The following is a 12696-nucleotide window of genomic DNA, read 5'->3' as shown; positions in this document are numbered from 1 at the left end:
TTCACTTACTATTCTAGCTACTTTGATTGGACTATGCTATTTAATCTTTACAGTAACACTATGTGGTGGGTATTGTAATTAACTGACAGATGAGTAGGGTGAAGTTCAGAGATCTTGTCCAACGTCACACAACTATGAGGGACTAAACCTGGGATTTGAATGCAGGATCCCATTCCACACCCTGTACTGTGCTTCTAACCACGTGGTCCTTTCCTTGTAGGGGTAAAGCTCTGTTCTGAACTATTTGAATCTTCTTTGATTGTCTTGATTCTTCCTTAAAGCAGGGCTCATGCAATTTTAATTGGAATCCTGATAAAACAGGGGTTTTATTGCTTGGCTGATAAAACTATTGCAGAGACTTTTTTAGGTTCCTGATGTGTAATTGCTCCGCATTCTTATTGTTGGCACAGAGCACCCGTCCAACTGTTATTCCTCACATAGTGCTGTGGAATTGGGCAGCAGGGATTTCTACTAAAATCCCTCTTTCCTTGATCTTTTCCTTGATCCCTGGGTTACACTGGCAAACAGCTCCTGTATACTGCCTATACTGGAGTTTGAGTTGGACAGGGACCGGTCGATCAGTGAAGGCTCTGTGCCTGCTGAATGCCATGCCCTGGCTGTCTGGTCTCCGGTTCAGACTTCATCAAGTGCTGTAATCATTAACCCCTGCAGGAAGCCCGCAAGACAGACGAGAGTATCTGCTTCTGCTCAGCTAGACACAGCGACTGTTGAAGCCCTGAGATGGAGAGAAGTCAGGAAAGAAATGGTGGTGAGGGGGTGGCAGGACGGGAGCCAGGTGGTGAGGGGCTAAGGCTGAGGAGGGAGATTGGTTTGTGGAGTGCCGTGTCCCTGATGGCTGGCTGTATGATTGGCTCTGGCGTCTTCATGTCACCACAGGGGGTCTTGGTCTACATGGGCAGCCCTGGAGCCAGTCTTGTGGTCTGGGCAGGCTGTGGCCTCCTGGCCATGATGGGTGCCCTGTGCTATGCTGAGCTGAGTGCCCTGGTTCCCAAATCTGGAGGGGAGTATGCCTACATCCTGCAAATCTTTGGCTCTTTGCCAGCCTTCCTGGTTATCTACACATTTGTGTTGCTGGTCAGACCAGCTGCCATTGCTGCCGTCTCCCTGAGCTTCGCTGAGTATGCCGTGACCCCCTTTTACCCTGGCTGCTCCTCGATGCCCCAGGCTGTGCTCAAGGGTGTGGCTGCCTCCTGCATCCTGCTGCTGACGCTGGTCAACTGTTGGAGCTCACGGCTGGCCACCATGCTGGTGAACGTGTGCGCCGTCGCCAAAGTGTTCTCGTTGCTGGTCATCGTGGTGGGTGGGGCCGTGGTGCTGGGCCAGGGCCGGGGCCACACGGAAACCTTTTTGCTTGCCTTCCACAACACAACACAGCAGGCTGGGCGCATTGGCATGGCCTTTTACCAGGGCATGTGGTCCTTCGATGGCTGGAATAACGTCAACTACGTGGTGGAAGAGCTCAAGAATCCAAAGGTGAGTCCATAATACTTCTTCAGAGGGTGAAATCTCCAAACATTAGCTGTTCCAATTATTGTTATTTGAACTGACTAAAACCATGAGAAATCAGCTGAAAATGGGGGTACCCTTTTTGAAGTCATGAATGCCAGCCCACTGTCTACCTTAAGTAGTTTATGGAATTAGAGGAATAATAACTTCCCAAGTGAGCACAGAACTTTATAGGATCACACTCATGGTCTCATTTGCCTGGCAAGGTCGGTATTATCAACACCATTTTTCACATGGGAAAACTGAGGCTTAGAAAGGGGGAAGTGATTGTGAGGTCATACCACTAGCAAGAGGCCGTGCTTGATGACTCAGCTTGTTATCTGTCTTGATAGCTGGAACATTTGGACTCTTCAGTTACTATGGAAATTAACTCTTTGCTATAAATATATTTGCTTAGGTTGCTATTTGTTTTCTTTTTTTTCCTGCGGGAGCCTTTAATTTTCAGAGGGTGAGAACTGAGTCTTTTCCTCTACATCCTCGGGGCTGGCTCAGGGGCCATTACATGTCTCACCTCTCAGCAGAGGCTCCCTGGAGGGGGGTTTGGGAGAATCTGGGGGGAGAAGAGGAGCTTGGAGACTGAAGTCCCAGAGCACAGAGAGACCGGGGTGAGAGCCAGAAGTCCTGGGACCTAGTTTTTATTCTTGCATGTAATTCCTCGTGCTTTAGTTCCTCCCTATCAACGGGATCATAATAGCTGCCCCACCTACCGCAGCAGGGCTTGAAGGTATTAACTGTTATTAATTGGCGTAATGACTTGTGGATGGAGTGCCATAAACAGCTGTAATTTCAGGTGAATGGTTACTGTGTGTCCATGGTGGCTCTGGGTGAGGCTGGGGCTGCCGGGCAGGGGCACGGGCTCATTCAGTTCACAGGGCTAGACTCCTCTCTCTCTGAATCCAGGCTCTGGGCTCGGAGCTGGTCCAGGGAAAGAGCAAGGGGGTCCAAAGGTGACAAGCTCCCATGCCATAGAGCATGGATTAGCAAATTTTTTTCCATAAAGGATTAAAAAGCTAACATTTTAGGTTTTGTGGGTCACGAGTCCTCTGTCACGATCACTCAACTCTGTTGCAAATAGCCATAGGCCACAAATAAGGGTGGCTGTGCCTCCATAAGAGTTTATTTACAAAAACAAGCAGTGGCTGGATTTGGTCCACAGGCTGTAGTTTGCTGACCTCTGAATTTTTTTAAACAAATTTTTTAATGTTTATTTATATTTGAGTGAGAGAGAGAGAGAGAGAGAGAGTGCATGAATGGGGGAGGGGCAGAGAGAGAGGGAGACACAGAATCCAAAGCAGGGTCCAGGCTCCAAGCTGTCAGCATAGAGCCTGACAAGGGGCTCGAACTCACGAGCTGTGAGATCATGACCTGAACCGAAGTCCGACACTTAACCGACTGAGCCGCCCAGGCACCCCTGCATTTTTGACAAATGTGGGTTTCTTTCTTTCTTTTTTTAATGTTTATTTATTATTGAGAGAGAGACACAGAGCGTGAGCAGGGGAGGAGTAGAGAGAGGGGTAGACAGAATCTGACGTAGGCTCCAGGCTCTGAGCTGTCAGCACAGAGCCCGACGCAGGGCTCGAACTCACAAACTGTGAGATCATGACCTGAGCCGAAGTCGGTGGCTTAATCAACTGAGCCATCCAGGCGCCCCGACAAATGTGGGTTTCAAGCAAAAACAAAGCCATGCCTCTGAATGATGGACAATTGAAATTCTGGCTCTAAGTCGGAGCTCTGAAGCACATGTTAAGTGTATCTTTGTTTCACACTCTTTTTCAAGAAACGGCAGATCCTATGCCAAACCTGGGCCAGCGTTATGCCCATGTGCCCTGGAATTTGAGTAAAGAGTTAAGGTGTTTGAGAATGAAACCAGGAAATCTCACTGTTCATGTGGCACAACCTGGGGCTTGGCTGTCATAGCTCATTAGCTGGCCGGTGGGCTGTCCAAGAGGAGTCGAATTCAAAAGCATGTCAGATCCCTTCCCTGTGACTTGGCATGTGGCTGGGTCATGCACGGTGGGTGCTTGCCTGCTGAGGGCACCCCACAGCAAGGCCTGCAGTAGGGGGAACCCAGGACTCTGCTCCATTGCCCATCTTTGCTACACGTGGCCTCTTCTCGGCCCAGGCAGAACACACTTTCAGGACTGGGAAGATGAGGAATTAGCCGCCACGCTGAAACAGTGGTTGGGGCCATTTCCTTTGCCTCCAGATCCTCAGATTTGAGAGCTGGAGGTCCTGAGAGGACCTACTGTCTGTGAGAGTCCATTGCTGTCCTACTGGCTTCACTTGCATGCATTTGTCACATGACCTGCTAGGTCTGCTGACCAGGTTGCCCAGGACTGGAGACTTCCCAGGGATGCGGGGCTTCTGGTGTGAAAAGCGGGAAAGTCTCAGGCAAGCTGGGGCGAATTGGTCACCCTCCCCGGCCCCTGCCCTTAGAGGACAGGACAGGATGGGACAGAGGCTTGGATATAACAAAGCTTGCTGAGGTGCTGTCTCCACTTGCTGCTGGAACTCATGAGGCAGAACAGTCCAGCAGTCCTGCGAGAGGAGGGCTGGAGCTGAGCCTTGAAGGGCTGATGTGGTTTGTGGCAAAACAGCCATGCAGAGGCAGTGTGAACAGGAACACAGAGACCAGAAAGAACTGGGCGTCTCTGTGTCTCAAGGAAGTTTGAGTAGGGCAGAAGACAGGCCCTGAGATCAATACTGTGCCCTCAGTGCCCCCTTCCTCCTGTGCTTGCCTCCAGAGTTTTCTGTGGCAGATCTCAGGCTGGCAGAAAGCTCTGGAAATTGCCTTATTATTATTTTTTAAATATTTATTTATGTTTGAGAGAGAGTAAGAGCGAGCCAGGGTGGGGGCAGAGAGAAAGGGAGAGAGAGAATCCCAAGCAGGCTCTGCACTAAAGTGCAGAGCCTGATGTGGGGCTTGAACTCACAAACTGCGAGATCATGACCTGAGCTGAGCTCAGTAGTTGGATCCTTAACCGAGACACCCAGGTGCCCTTGGAAATTGCTTTTTTTTTTTTTTTTAATTTTTTTTTTTTCAACGTTTATTTATTTTTGGGACAGAGAGAGACAGAGCATGAACGGGGGAGGGGCAGAGAGAGAGGGAGACACAGAATCGGAAACAGGCTCCAGGCTCCGAGCCATCAGCCCAGAGCCCGACGCGGGGCTCGAACTCACAGACCGCGAGATCATGACCTGGCTGAAGTCGGACGCTTAACCGACTGCGCCACCCAGGCGCCCCGGAAATTGCTTTTTATATAATGTTGAAGAAGAGAAGATGTGCTAACCAGGGGCAGACGCTAAAATGGGGGAGGGTCCTACCTAGTGGTGGGCCAGGAGGTGTGTGTGGGACTGTGGTTCAGCCCTCTCAGGGACAGCTCTGTGTCAAGTCTGGAGAAGACCTCCCTGCCAACAGAATGACATCTTCTGTGCTTCATTTCATGTTGTAAGTGTCAGTAGCAGCAATACCAGGTTCTGGGTTCCCGTTTGGTACTGAGGGGAGAGGCTCTGGGCTCATCAGTGCTTGCCTGCCCCTCAAGAGGTAAGCCAAAGGACATCTAGAGAAAGTCCTGCGTGAGGCCGGGGGTGTTGTGGACATGCGTTTACTGCTTTGAGGTGTAGATGTCTATCCAGGGTGGCCTAAGCCTGGGAAATGTTTTTTGTTTTTGTTTTTAATTTTTTAATGTTTATTTATTTTTGAGAGAGAGAGAGAGAGACAGAGAGAGACGGAGAGAGAGAGAGAGAGAGAGAGAGAGAGAGAATGTGAGCAGAGGAAGGGTGGAGAGAGAGGGAGACAGAATCTGAAGCAGGCTCCAGGCTCTGAGCTGTTAGCACAGAGCCCGATGTGGGGCTTGAACCCACGAACTGCAAGATCATGACCTGAGCTGAAGCCGGACGCTTAACCTACTGAGCCACCCAGGTGTTCCTTTGGGGAATGTTGAATGGAGTTCTGTGGGTTCAGAGGGAGACCCCTTCCTTCCATTTGCTCCTGGCTCCAGAATGATGTCCAGGGCTGGGGGGGGGGGGGCGGCGGCGGTGGGAGGGTGGCCAGGCGGTGAAGTGGGAGGGAGTACACTCTGTTTTACCCAGTTTTCATTTATTCCTCCATTTTTATTGGACGCCTGCTCAGTACATTTATTGAAAGACCGAGGGTCAGAGTGGCACAATGCCTCCATAGGATAAGCTGCTCTGTGTGCCCACAGCCCTTATGTCCAGGCCCTTCCTTTTCCCTCCTCTGTGCTGACCCTCATACCTTGCAGGGAGGCAGAGCAGTGAGAAGTCCCATTTTACAGATCCCCAATGACCCCCAATTTCCAGTTGAGGAGCCTGAGGGTCAGAGTGGAACCCCTGGCAGAAATGGCCTTCAGTCTGGGTGGGCCTGAGTCCTGGAGACCCAGAAAATAGGCAGGGTTGTCATGGTGGTCTTGGAATATTACAGCTGGAAAGATTGATGAATAGCCAAGAATGAAGATCTTTAACTTCCTTGTCCCTTCTCTGTGCTCTGTTCTCGTGGGTGCCCCCACTCCTCTCAGGCCCTCTGTATCTCCACTGCTCAGACTGGTTCCCGCCCCTCATGGCCTCCCAGCACATCTGTTGTTTGTGGATCCAGGCCATGGACTGTGAGCACGTGGAGGAGGGGCACACAGCCTGAGTGGCCACCAGGGCCTGACATACTCCCTGAGGCCAGGATGAGCTCAGCACTGCACTGACGAGCCTGTTCTGGGGGCCTGAGAAGGAACTCACCACCTAACACGTGGCTTCTTCTTCCGGACTCTGCAGCAGAACCTGGTGTGGGCAGTGATGATCGCCATCCCCCTGGTCACCAGCTTGTACCTCCTGGTCAACATCAGTTACCTGCTAGTGTTGTCGCCCAACGAGATCCTTTCCTCTGATGCTATGGCTGTGAGCTGGGGGTGAGTGAGTCAAGTGATGTGTTCCTTGGCCACCAGGCAGACATCAGGTTTAGGGAAGGATAGTGTCCTGTGTATATTTCAAGTTGCCTCTAGATGTTTCGCTTGCTCTGTTTCCTTGCTGTTGTCTTCCAGTTTGCTGCTGGAGTTCTTTCCCTTGACCCTCTGTTGTCCTAGGAACCAGGTGCTGGGGGCCTGGGCCTGGCTGGTACCGTTGGCTGTCGTACTCTCGACATTTGGCTCTGCCAATGGGATGTTCTTCGGTGGAAGTCGTGTGTGCTATGTGGCTGCGAGAGAAGGCCACATGGTGAGAGATGGGGTCTGGGCTGGCCAAGGTGGTGGGGGCTGCAGGAGGGCTAAGCTTTCTCCTGCCTGAGCTTAGCACTTAGCCCAAGCCAGGACTCCCCCTACAAGACATAGCCTTCTTCTCTTCTTTAAAAAAAAAAAAAAATTTTTTTTTTAGTGTTTATTTTTGAGACAGAGAGACAGCATGAGTAGGGGAGGGGCAGAGAGAGACTCTGAAGCAGGCTCCAGGCTCTGAGCTGTCAGCACAAAGCCTAATGCAGGGCTTGAACTCATGAACCGTGAGATCATGACCTGAGCTGAAGTCAGACGTTTAACTGACTGAGCCACCCAGGCACCTTAGCCCTCTTTTCTTCTAAGAATGAGACTCAAGCATCCCAAGCATCTCCATTTAAACTCCAGTCCTTTGACTTCCAGGTTTTGGGAGTCACCATACTGGATCACACTGTGGAGTCCGTAGGTGATGGGGATGTTTGTGTAGGGCAAATGGTGTGGGGGCAGCCGGGCAGAGCCACAGGAGCAGAGCCGAGCTGGTGAGTACGCTCAGGGCCCCTCCCCCTGGGGACTCTGTCCCTCTGGTAGCTTTCGCAGCAATGATGCTGAACAACAACTCCAAGATCTAGGGGGCTGACAACAGCAAATGCTTCATGTTGCTCATCGGTCCCTGGGTCTGTCGTGGCTCTGCTTCAGCCTGGGGTTCGTGTTCAGATTTTCTCATTCAGGTCTCTGAGTCTGTTCTTGTCTCAGGGACCCAGGCCAAAGCATGTTTTTGCCTAAAGCAGGTGGCAGGGGTTCAAGAGACCAAGCCAAGCCACACAGGTGTATTTCGAGCCTCTGCCGTGTTACCCCTGATCACATTTCATTGGCCAAGCCCAGAGTCAATGGATGGGGAAGTACCTAGTATTTCTCCTACAGAGGTGGGAGAGGGAGGACTATTTGCTGAGTACTTATACAGTCTACTACCATAATCCATTATCCTATTCCATGCTCCATCCATAACCATCCCACCCTCTTCTCCCCCATCCTCTGTCTTCCCGCCCCTGGTCCCTCTTCCTGTCTTGGGGATGAGCAATAGAAAGTTGGACAACCTGGCCAGGCACGTGGGTCAGCTCCCTACACTCTAGCCCACGTCCTAAGCTTTTTGGGTCTCTGGAGTGATCAGCCTCCCAAGCTGTACGCTGGGCCTGCTTTCACCCCAGGTGAGCCACAGAGACCTGCATCTTGAAGCTGTGGGGACTGGGGACTATTAGGTTGGGCACACTGGTGTCCAGAGTGAGTTTGGCAGGGGAAGAGGGCTGGGAACTTCCCAGGGCAGAAACCTACTGCGCCTCCCTTGGCGGGGCGGCTGCCTGACACCTGGCTTTACTCCCAGCCCCAACTTCTGTCCATGGTTCATGTGCATCGCCTCACACCAACTCCGGCCCTGATGTTTACCATGGCAGTGGCTTTGGTCCTGGTCATCCCAGGAAGCTTCAGCACCATCGTGAACTTCTTGAGGCAAGTGAGACTGTCCTCCCGTGCTGGGTATCTCATGGGCCCTTTGTGCGTACACTCACATACACTCATATGTATATAGAAGCCCCCTATGTGTGCACACTCACACACATGCATGTGTGTATATAAATAGGTGTGTGCACACTTCTGGAAGCCCCTATGTGTAACTATCACATATATGCCTGTTTATATACATAAAGATATGCATGCACACTTCTGCAGACTTGAGCTCAGGGCTCTTGCACATGCACACACATTTCAGCCATTCTCTCCCAGTTATGTTTCCAAAATTAAATGTGGCTCCCTCCTCTCTTGTCCTATTTCCAAAAATTCAATGAGACAAATGTTTCACCAAGAGGCAGACAAGTTAAAGGCTTGTGTTGTCTTTGTCATTTTTTATTCTTCCTCGTTCCTTTATTCTGTCACTGAGATCACGTTAAAGCTATCTTCAGGCTTTACTCACCACGACTGGTAGCCCTTGGCTGTGGTGTGATTTTCCCTTTGTAGTCTGATCTGTGCTCAGGACTCTGACCCAGCATATCTTTATTGAACCTAGGGCAGACCCACAACCAAGCTGGGTAGGTATAATCAGAGATTGCATCAAAATGGAGACATATTCTGACCCCCTTTATTACCTTGCCTGGGGCAGAAATGATGGACTGTCGTGCCATTCAGTTGTGGTTTTATGACCTCATCTGAAACAGGTTTCGTGGGCACATCCTTACACTCACAGGCAAGTGTGGTGTCTGGATGCCGAGGGAGCTCTCAGAGCAATTTCTCAGGCATCGCGTGTTCTCTTCTTCATTGTCATAAGTATAATTAATCTTCTGGAACAGGATATACAATGCTTGATGTGACTTTCTTCAGAACATTAAGTAACAGATCTGGTTTCTTTTTATCTTTTTCCCATGAGAAAGGATAAAATCGTTATATGATGAGAATAATATCAAACCGTGGTGAACCCAGGGTTTCTTTGGGCTGAGATTGGGGAATGTGACTGAGAGTGTTCCGGCACAGAGTGAGAATGTTGGGGATGATCTATCCCAACAAGGACCCCATGTCTCCCAGTCTTGACTGCCTCAAGAGATGGCCTGGTCTGGATCCCATCTCCCGGGTCAGATGAGGCTTCCATCGGACCTGTCTCAGCCACTCGACTAACCACACTGGGGAAGGCAGAGGCCAGGCACTTGTCTGGGTGTTCAGTGACCTATCCTGTCACCGACTCTAAAGTAGGAGCATCTGCTATGAGTGTGCTGGTCCCTGAGGAGAGCACAGGCTTCCTTGACATTTCACCAGACTCCTGTTTTTAGACACACAAATGCTCCTCCCTCTCTTTGAAAATTGTCCTTTTCTGTCCAGTCAGGGGCAGTCAAACAAGGCCCAATATGAAGCCAAGTGGGTGCCTGGGCTTGTATGTGTGAGTCACTTTGTGACTGGAGATGAAGGAGGCAAGAATACCCTCCATTGCATTCCTGTTCTTGGTGCCCCAGCCTTGCCTTCTTCTTTCCTATGTCTGCATAGACAAGGACAATTGGGGGTAGCTGAAAGGCCCCTGATGAGCTTGCACTTCTGTCCCAGGTTTGCACCTAGTAGGCCAGCCCCTCTTGCAGGCCCACCCAGGGAAGGGCCTCAGAGTAAGTGGCTCATGTTTGCCTCTTAGCTTCCTTGGCTGGATCACCTATGGAACCACCATTGGCTGTCTCTTGTACTTGCGGATAAAGAAGAAGAATCTTCCTCGACCTTACAAGGTAGAGTCTGGAATAAACATTGGGCTTTTTGCAACCCTAGGCTGTTGCATGAAGCAGATCGTTGGACCATAGCCCCATTTGGGGCCTGGAGAAAGAATGTAAGAAAGGATGTCATATTTGGTAGACAGTTTCTATATTTCCTGGGGGTGAGGACATCTGGATCACAAGGCATCGATTCTGCTTACTGGGGACTCATTTCTCCTCTGGAGGACCCTGAGGGAGAACAACAGGAGACAAATGCAAAGAGGATGCACACATATAGTAGGAGGATTAATCCTCACATAGCATAGAGAGGATTAGCCTGGGTCCCAAAGCCCCTGATCCTTGGATGGCCCCTTGTAACCTGGCAGGCGGCTTCCCTGGCCAGGCAAGGTAGGATGGCAGTGACTGGAAAAGAGGAGCTGGTGTCAGGTGAAAGCAACAGGCAGGCAGGCAGGAGGGACAGAGCCCAAGGGCCACATACAATATCCCGTGCCTCTCCATCATCCAGGTCCCTGTGTCCATTGCAGGTCCCCACCATCATCCCTGTCATCATGCTCCTTGCTTCTCTCTACCTGGTGCTGGCGCCCATCATCGACCACCCCCAGATTGAGTTCCTGTACATCTTCCTGTTCCTGCTCAGTGGCATCCCGGTCTATTTCCTGTTTGTCTATTTCCAGTGCCAGCCCAGGTGTTTGCAGATGGCCACCCTGTATCTCCAGCTGCTCCTGGAAGTTGCTCCAACCACTAAAAATGTTGACTAAAGGACTGGACAGTTGTGCACTGCCCTCCTTGCCGCAGACACCTCTATCCCCACACAAGTGGCCTTGCGAGTTTCTCTGTAGGCTGACTCTGCATAATTTTAATGAGCAACTGGAATGCTAAATACAGCTGTTGTGAAGTTTTGGGGGTATCCAGCCAGGACAGCTTCCCTCCTTCTCTAAGAACTGCTCCTTCAGTGAAGGTGGATCTCACAGCCACATTGGTATTACATGGCTGCCTCTCTGGGTATGGTTTTTTGATATTCCAGGTGGGGAGCATGAAGTACATTCCCTCCTTTGGGAATTTTGGAGTTAGAATTCTTATGGTTGCCTAATCTGAGGAATTGCAAGTCCTGGGCTGTATGTGGAACCATCTTTCATTATGGGGGGAGAGAAGCAGAGAAAGCTCCCGTGCAGAGAAGGATGAAGATACACAGTGAAATGGTGTGAGAATTATGTGGTCCCTGAGAGCTGGGGAAACGACCTGAGTAGACAGCAGCCTGGGTCCCTGGCTGTTTTATAGTTCTGGTCTCTGACCTTCTGTAGCCCAACTGCCATCTAGCCGTCCTTCCTCCTTTTTGATCATCAAGGACAACCTGATGCCTTATAATAAATTTCCAATTTCGGCTCAGGTGAGTTTGAGTGAGTTCCCATTTCCTGCAAATGGAAAACCTTTGGGTCTGACAAACCTTGTTCAGGGAAATATGATACTTTAGTTCCTGTTTAAAACCACCAACTGGCTTGAACAGGGAAAGAAGTAAGAGACAGATCCCTGGGAGGGAGGGATTTTATTGGCTTTGGGTAAAAGGGAGGGCAGTCAAATTTCTAGAAGAAAGGATGAAAAGTTAGAACAGACCCCAGAAGGCTAATGTGGTTTCAGGGGGCAGAGAGAGCTGGCTGCCCAGGTGAGAATATGGGATAGGAAGGATGACGACAATGCCTAGAAAGGCTAGGGGTGCAGTTCGTGAGTCCATGGGGGAGGGACTGGAAAAAAGGAGGGCAGGGACCATTGCTCAGCACCTCTCCTCTTGCAGCTGCACCTAGACAACTGTGTAGGGCTTTCCTTTTATTGCACAGACATAGAATAGGATCCCACAAGCTCTTTCTGTTAAGTTTTCTTCTCCCATCAACCAATTCTCCTTTTTTCTGACACCAACTGGGTATCCAATGATTCCGTTCATTTCTGACACAGTTAATGCAGATCCCCAAAGCTAAAGGGCTCAGGCACAAGGTGCAGACACCAGTCACAACCATTGGGTCCCTCGGTCACCCATGCTTCTGCCCAACTTGGTTACAGTCCCTCCCTTTATGGTCGATCACTTGCTAGAATGGCCCACTGGACTCTGGAAAACACTTTACTATCAGTAGTTCATTACAAAGGACATAACTCAGGAGGGTCCAGTGGGAGTCATGCATAGGGCAAGGCATGGGGGAAGGCGTGTGGCACTTCTGTACTCTCTTTGGGTGTGTCACCCTCCTGACACCTTGATGTGTTTGCCAACCTGGAAATTCTCTAAAATCTGTCATTTAGAGGTTTTTATGGAGGTTCCATGAGGTAGGTGGATTAATCATTGGCCCTGGTGATTGAATTCAATCTGTAGCCCCTTGGCCCTCCCCAAAAGTCAGGGGTGGAGGTGGAGTTGAAAGTCCCAACCCTCTCATCTGTCTTGGATTTTCTGGAGATCAGCCCCCTTCCAGAAGCTGGGGTCCCCACTCACCAGTCATCTCATTGGCATACAAAAGATATCCATCACTCCAGAGATTCCAAGGCTTTGGGAGTTGTGTGCCAGGAACTGGGGACAAAGACTTAATATTTATTTTTTGTGATACCATACTTCTGAATTGTGAACTCTTTATCAGTGCTGTTCCTGAAATTCTAGGAGAATCTTCATATCCTTCCCCCCAGCAGCACAGCCTACTTTAGAGAAAAGAAAATTACGAGAAGTTGGTTTTATCCCATTCCTTGTTAAA

At 50.2% G+C, this 12696-nt stretch overlaps 1 protein-coding gene across 1 annotated transcript; it reads left to right on the top strand.

Moving 5' to 3' along the window:
* The first annotated feature begins 741 nt into the window (after nt 1–741).
* Nucleotides 742–10728, top strand: LOC124503983 (b(0,+)-type amino acid transporter 1-like). The gene is made up of 6 exons (XM_047069230.1): nt 742–1494; nt 6310–6443; nt 6618–6747; nt 8116–8240; nt 9898–9985; nt 10495–10728. Exons 1-6 carry the CDS (start codon nt 742–744, stop codon nt 10726–10728), a joined length of 1464 nt encoding a protein of 487 aa, XP_046925186.1.
* The last annotated feature ends 1968 nt before the right edge of the window (nt 10729–12696 follow it).

Source organism: Lynx rufus, unplaced genomic scaffold, assembly GCF_022079265.1.
Source record: "Lynx rufus isolate CCGP_SWC_20201006 ecotype Redwood Valley unplaced genomic scaffold, mLynRuf1.p SCAF_8, whole genome shotgun sequence".
NCBI lineage: Eukaryota > Metazoa > Chordata > Mammalia > Carnivora > Felidae > Lynx > Lynx rufus.
Note: the sequence above shows the minus strand (reverse complement) of the source record. Positions and strands in the feature narration are given on the sequence as shown.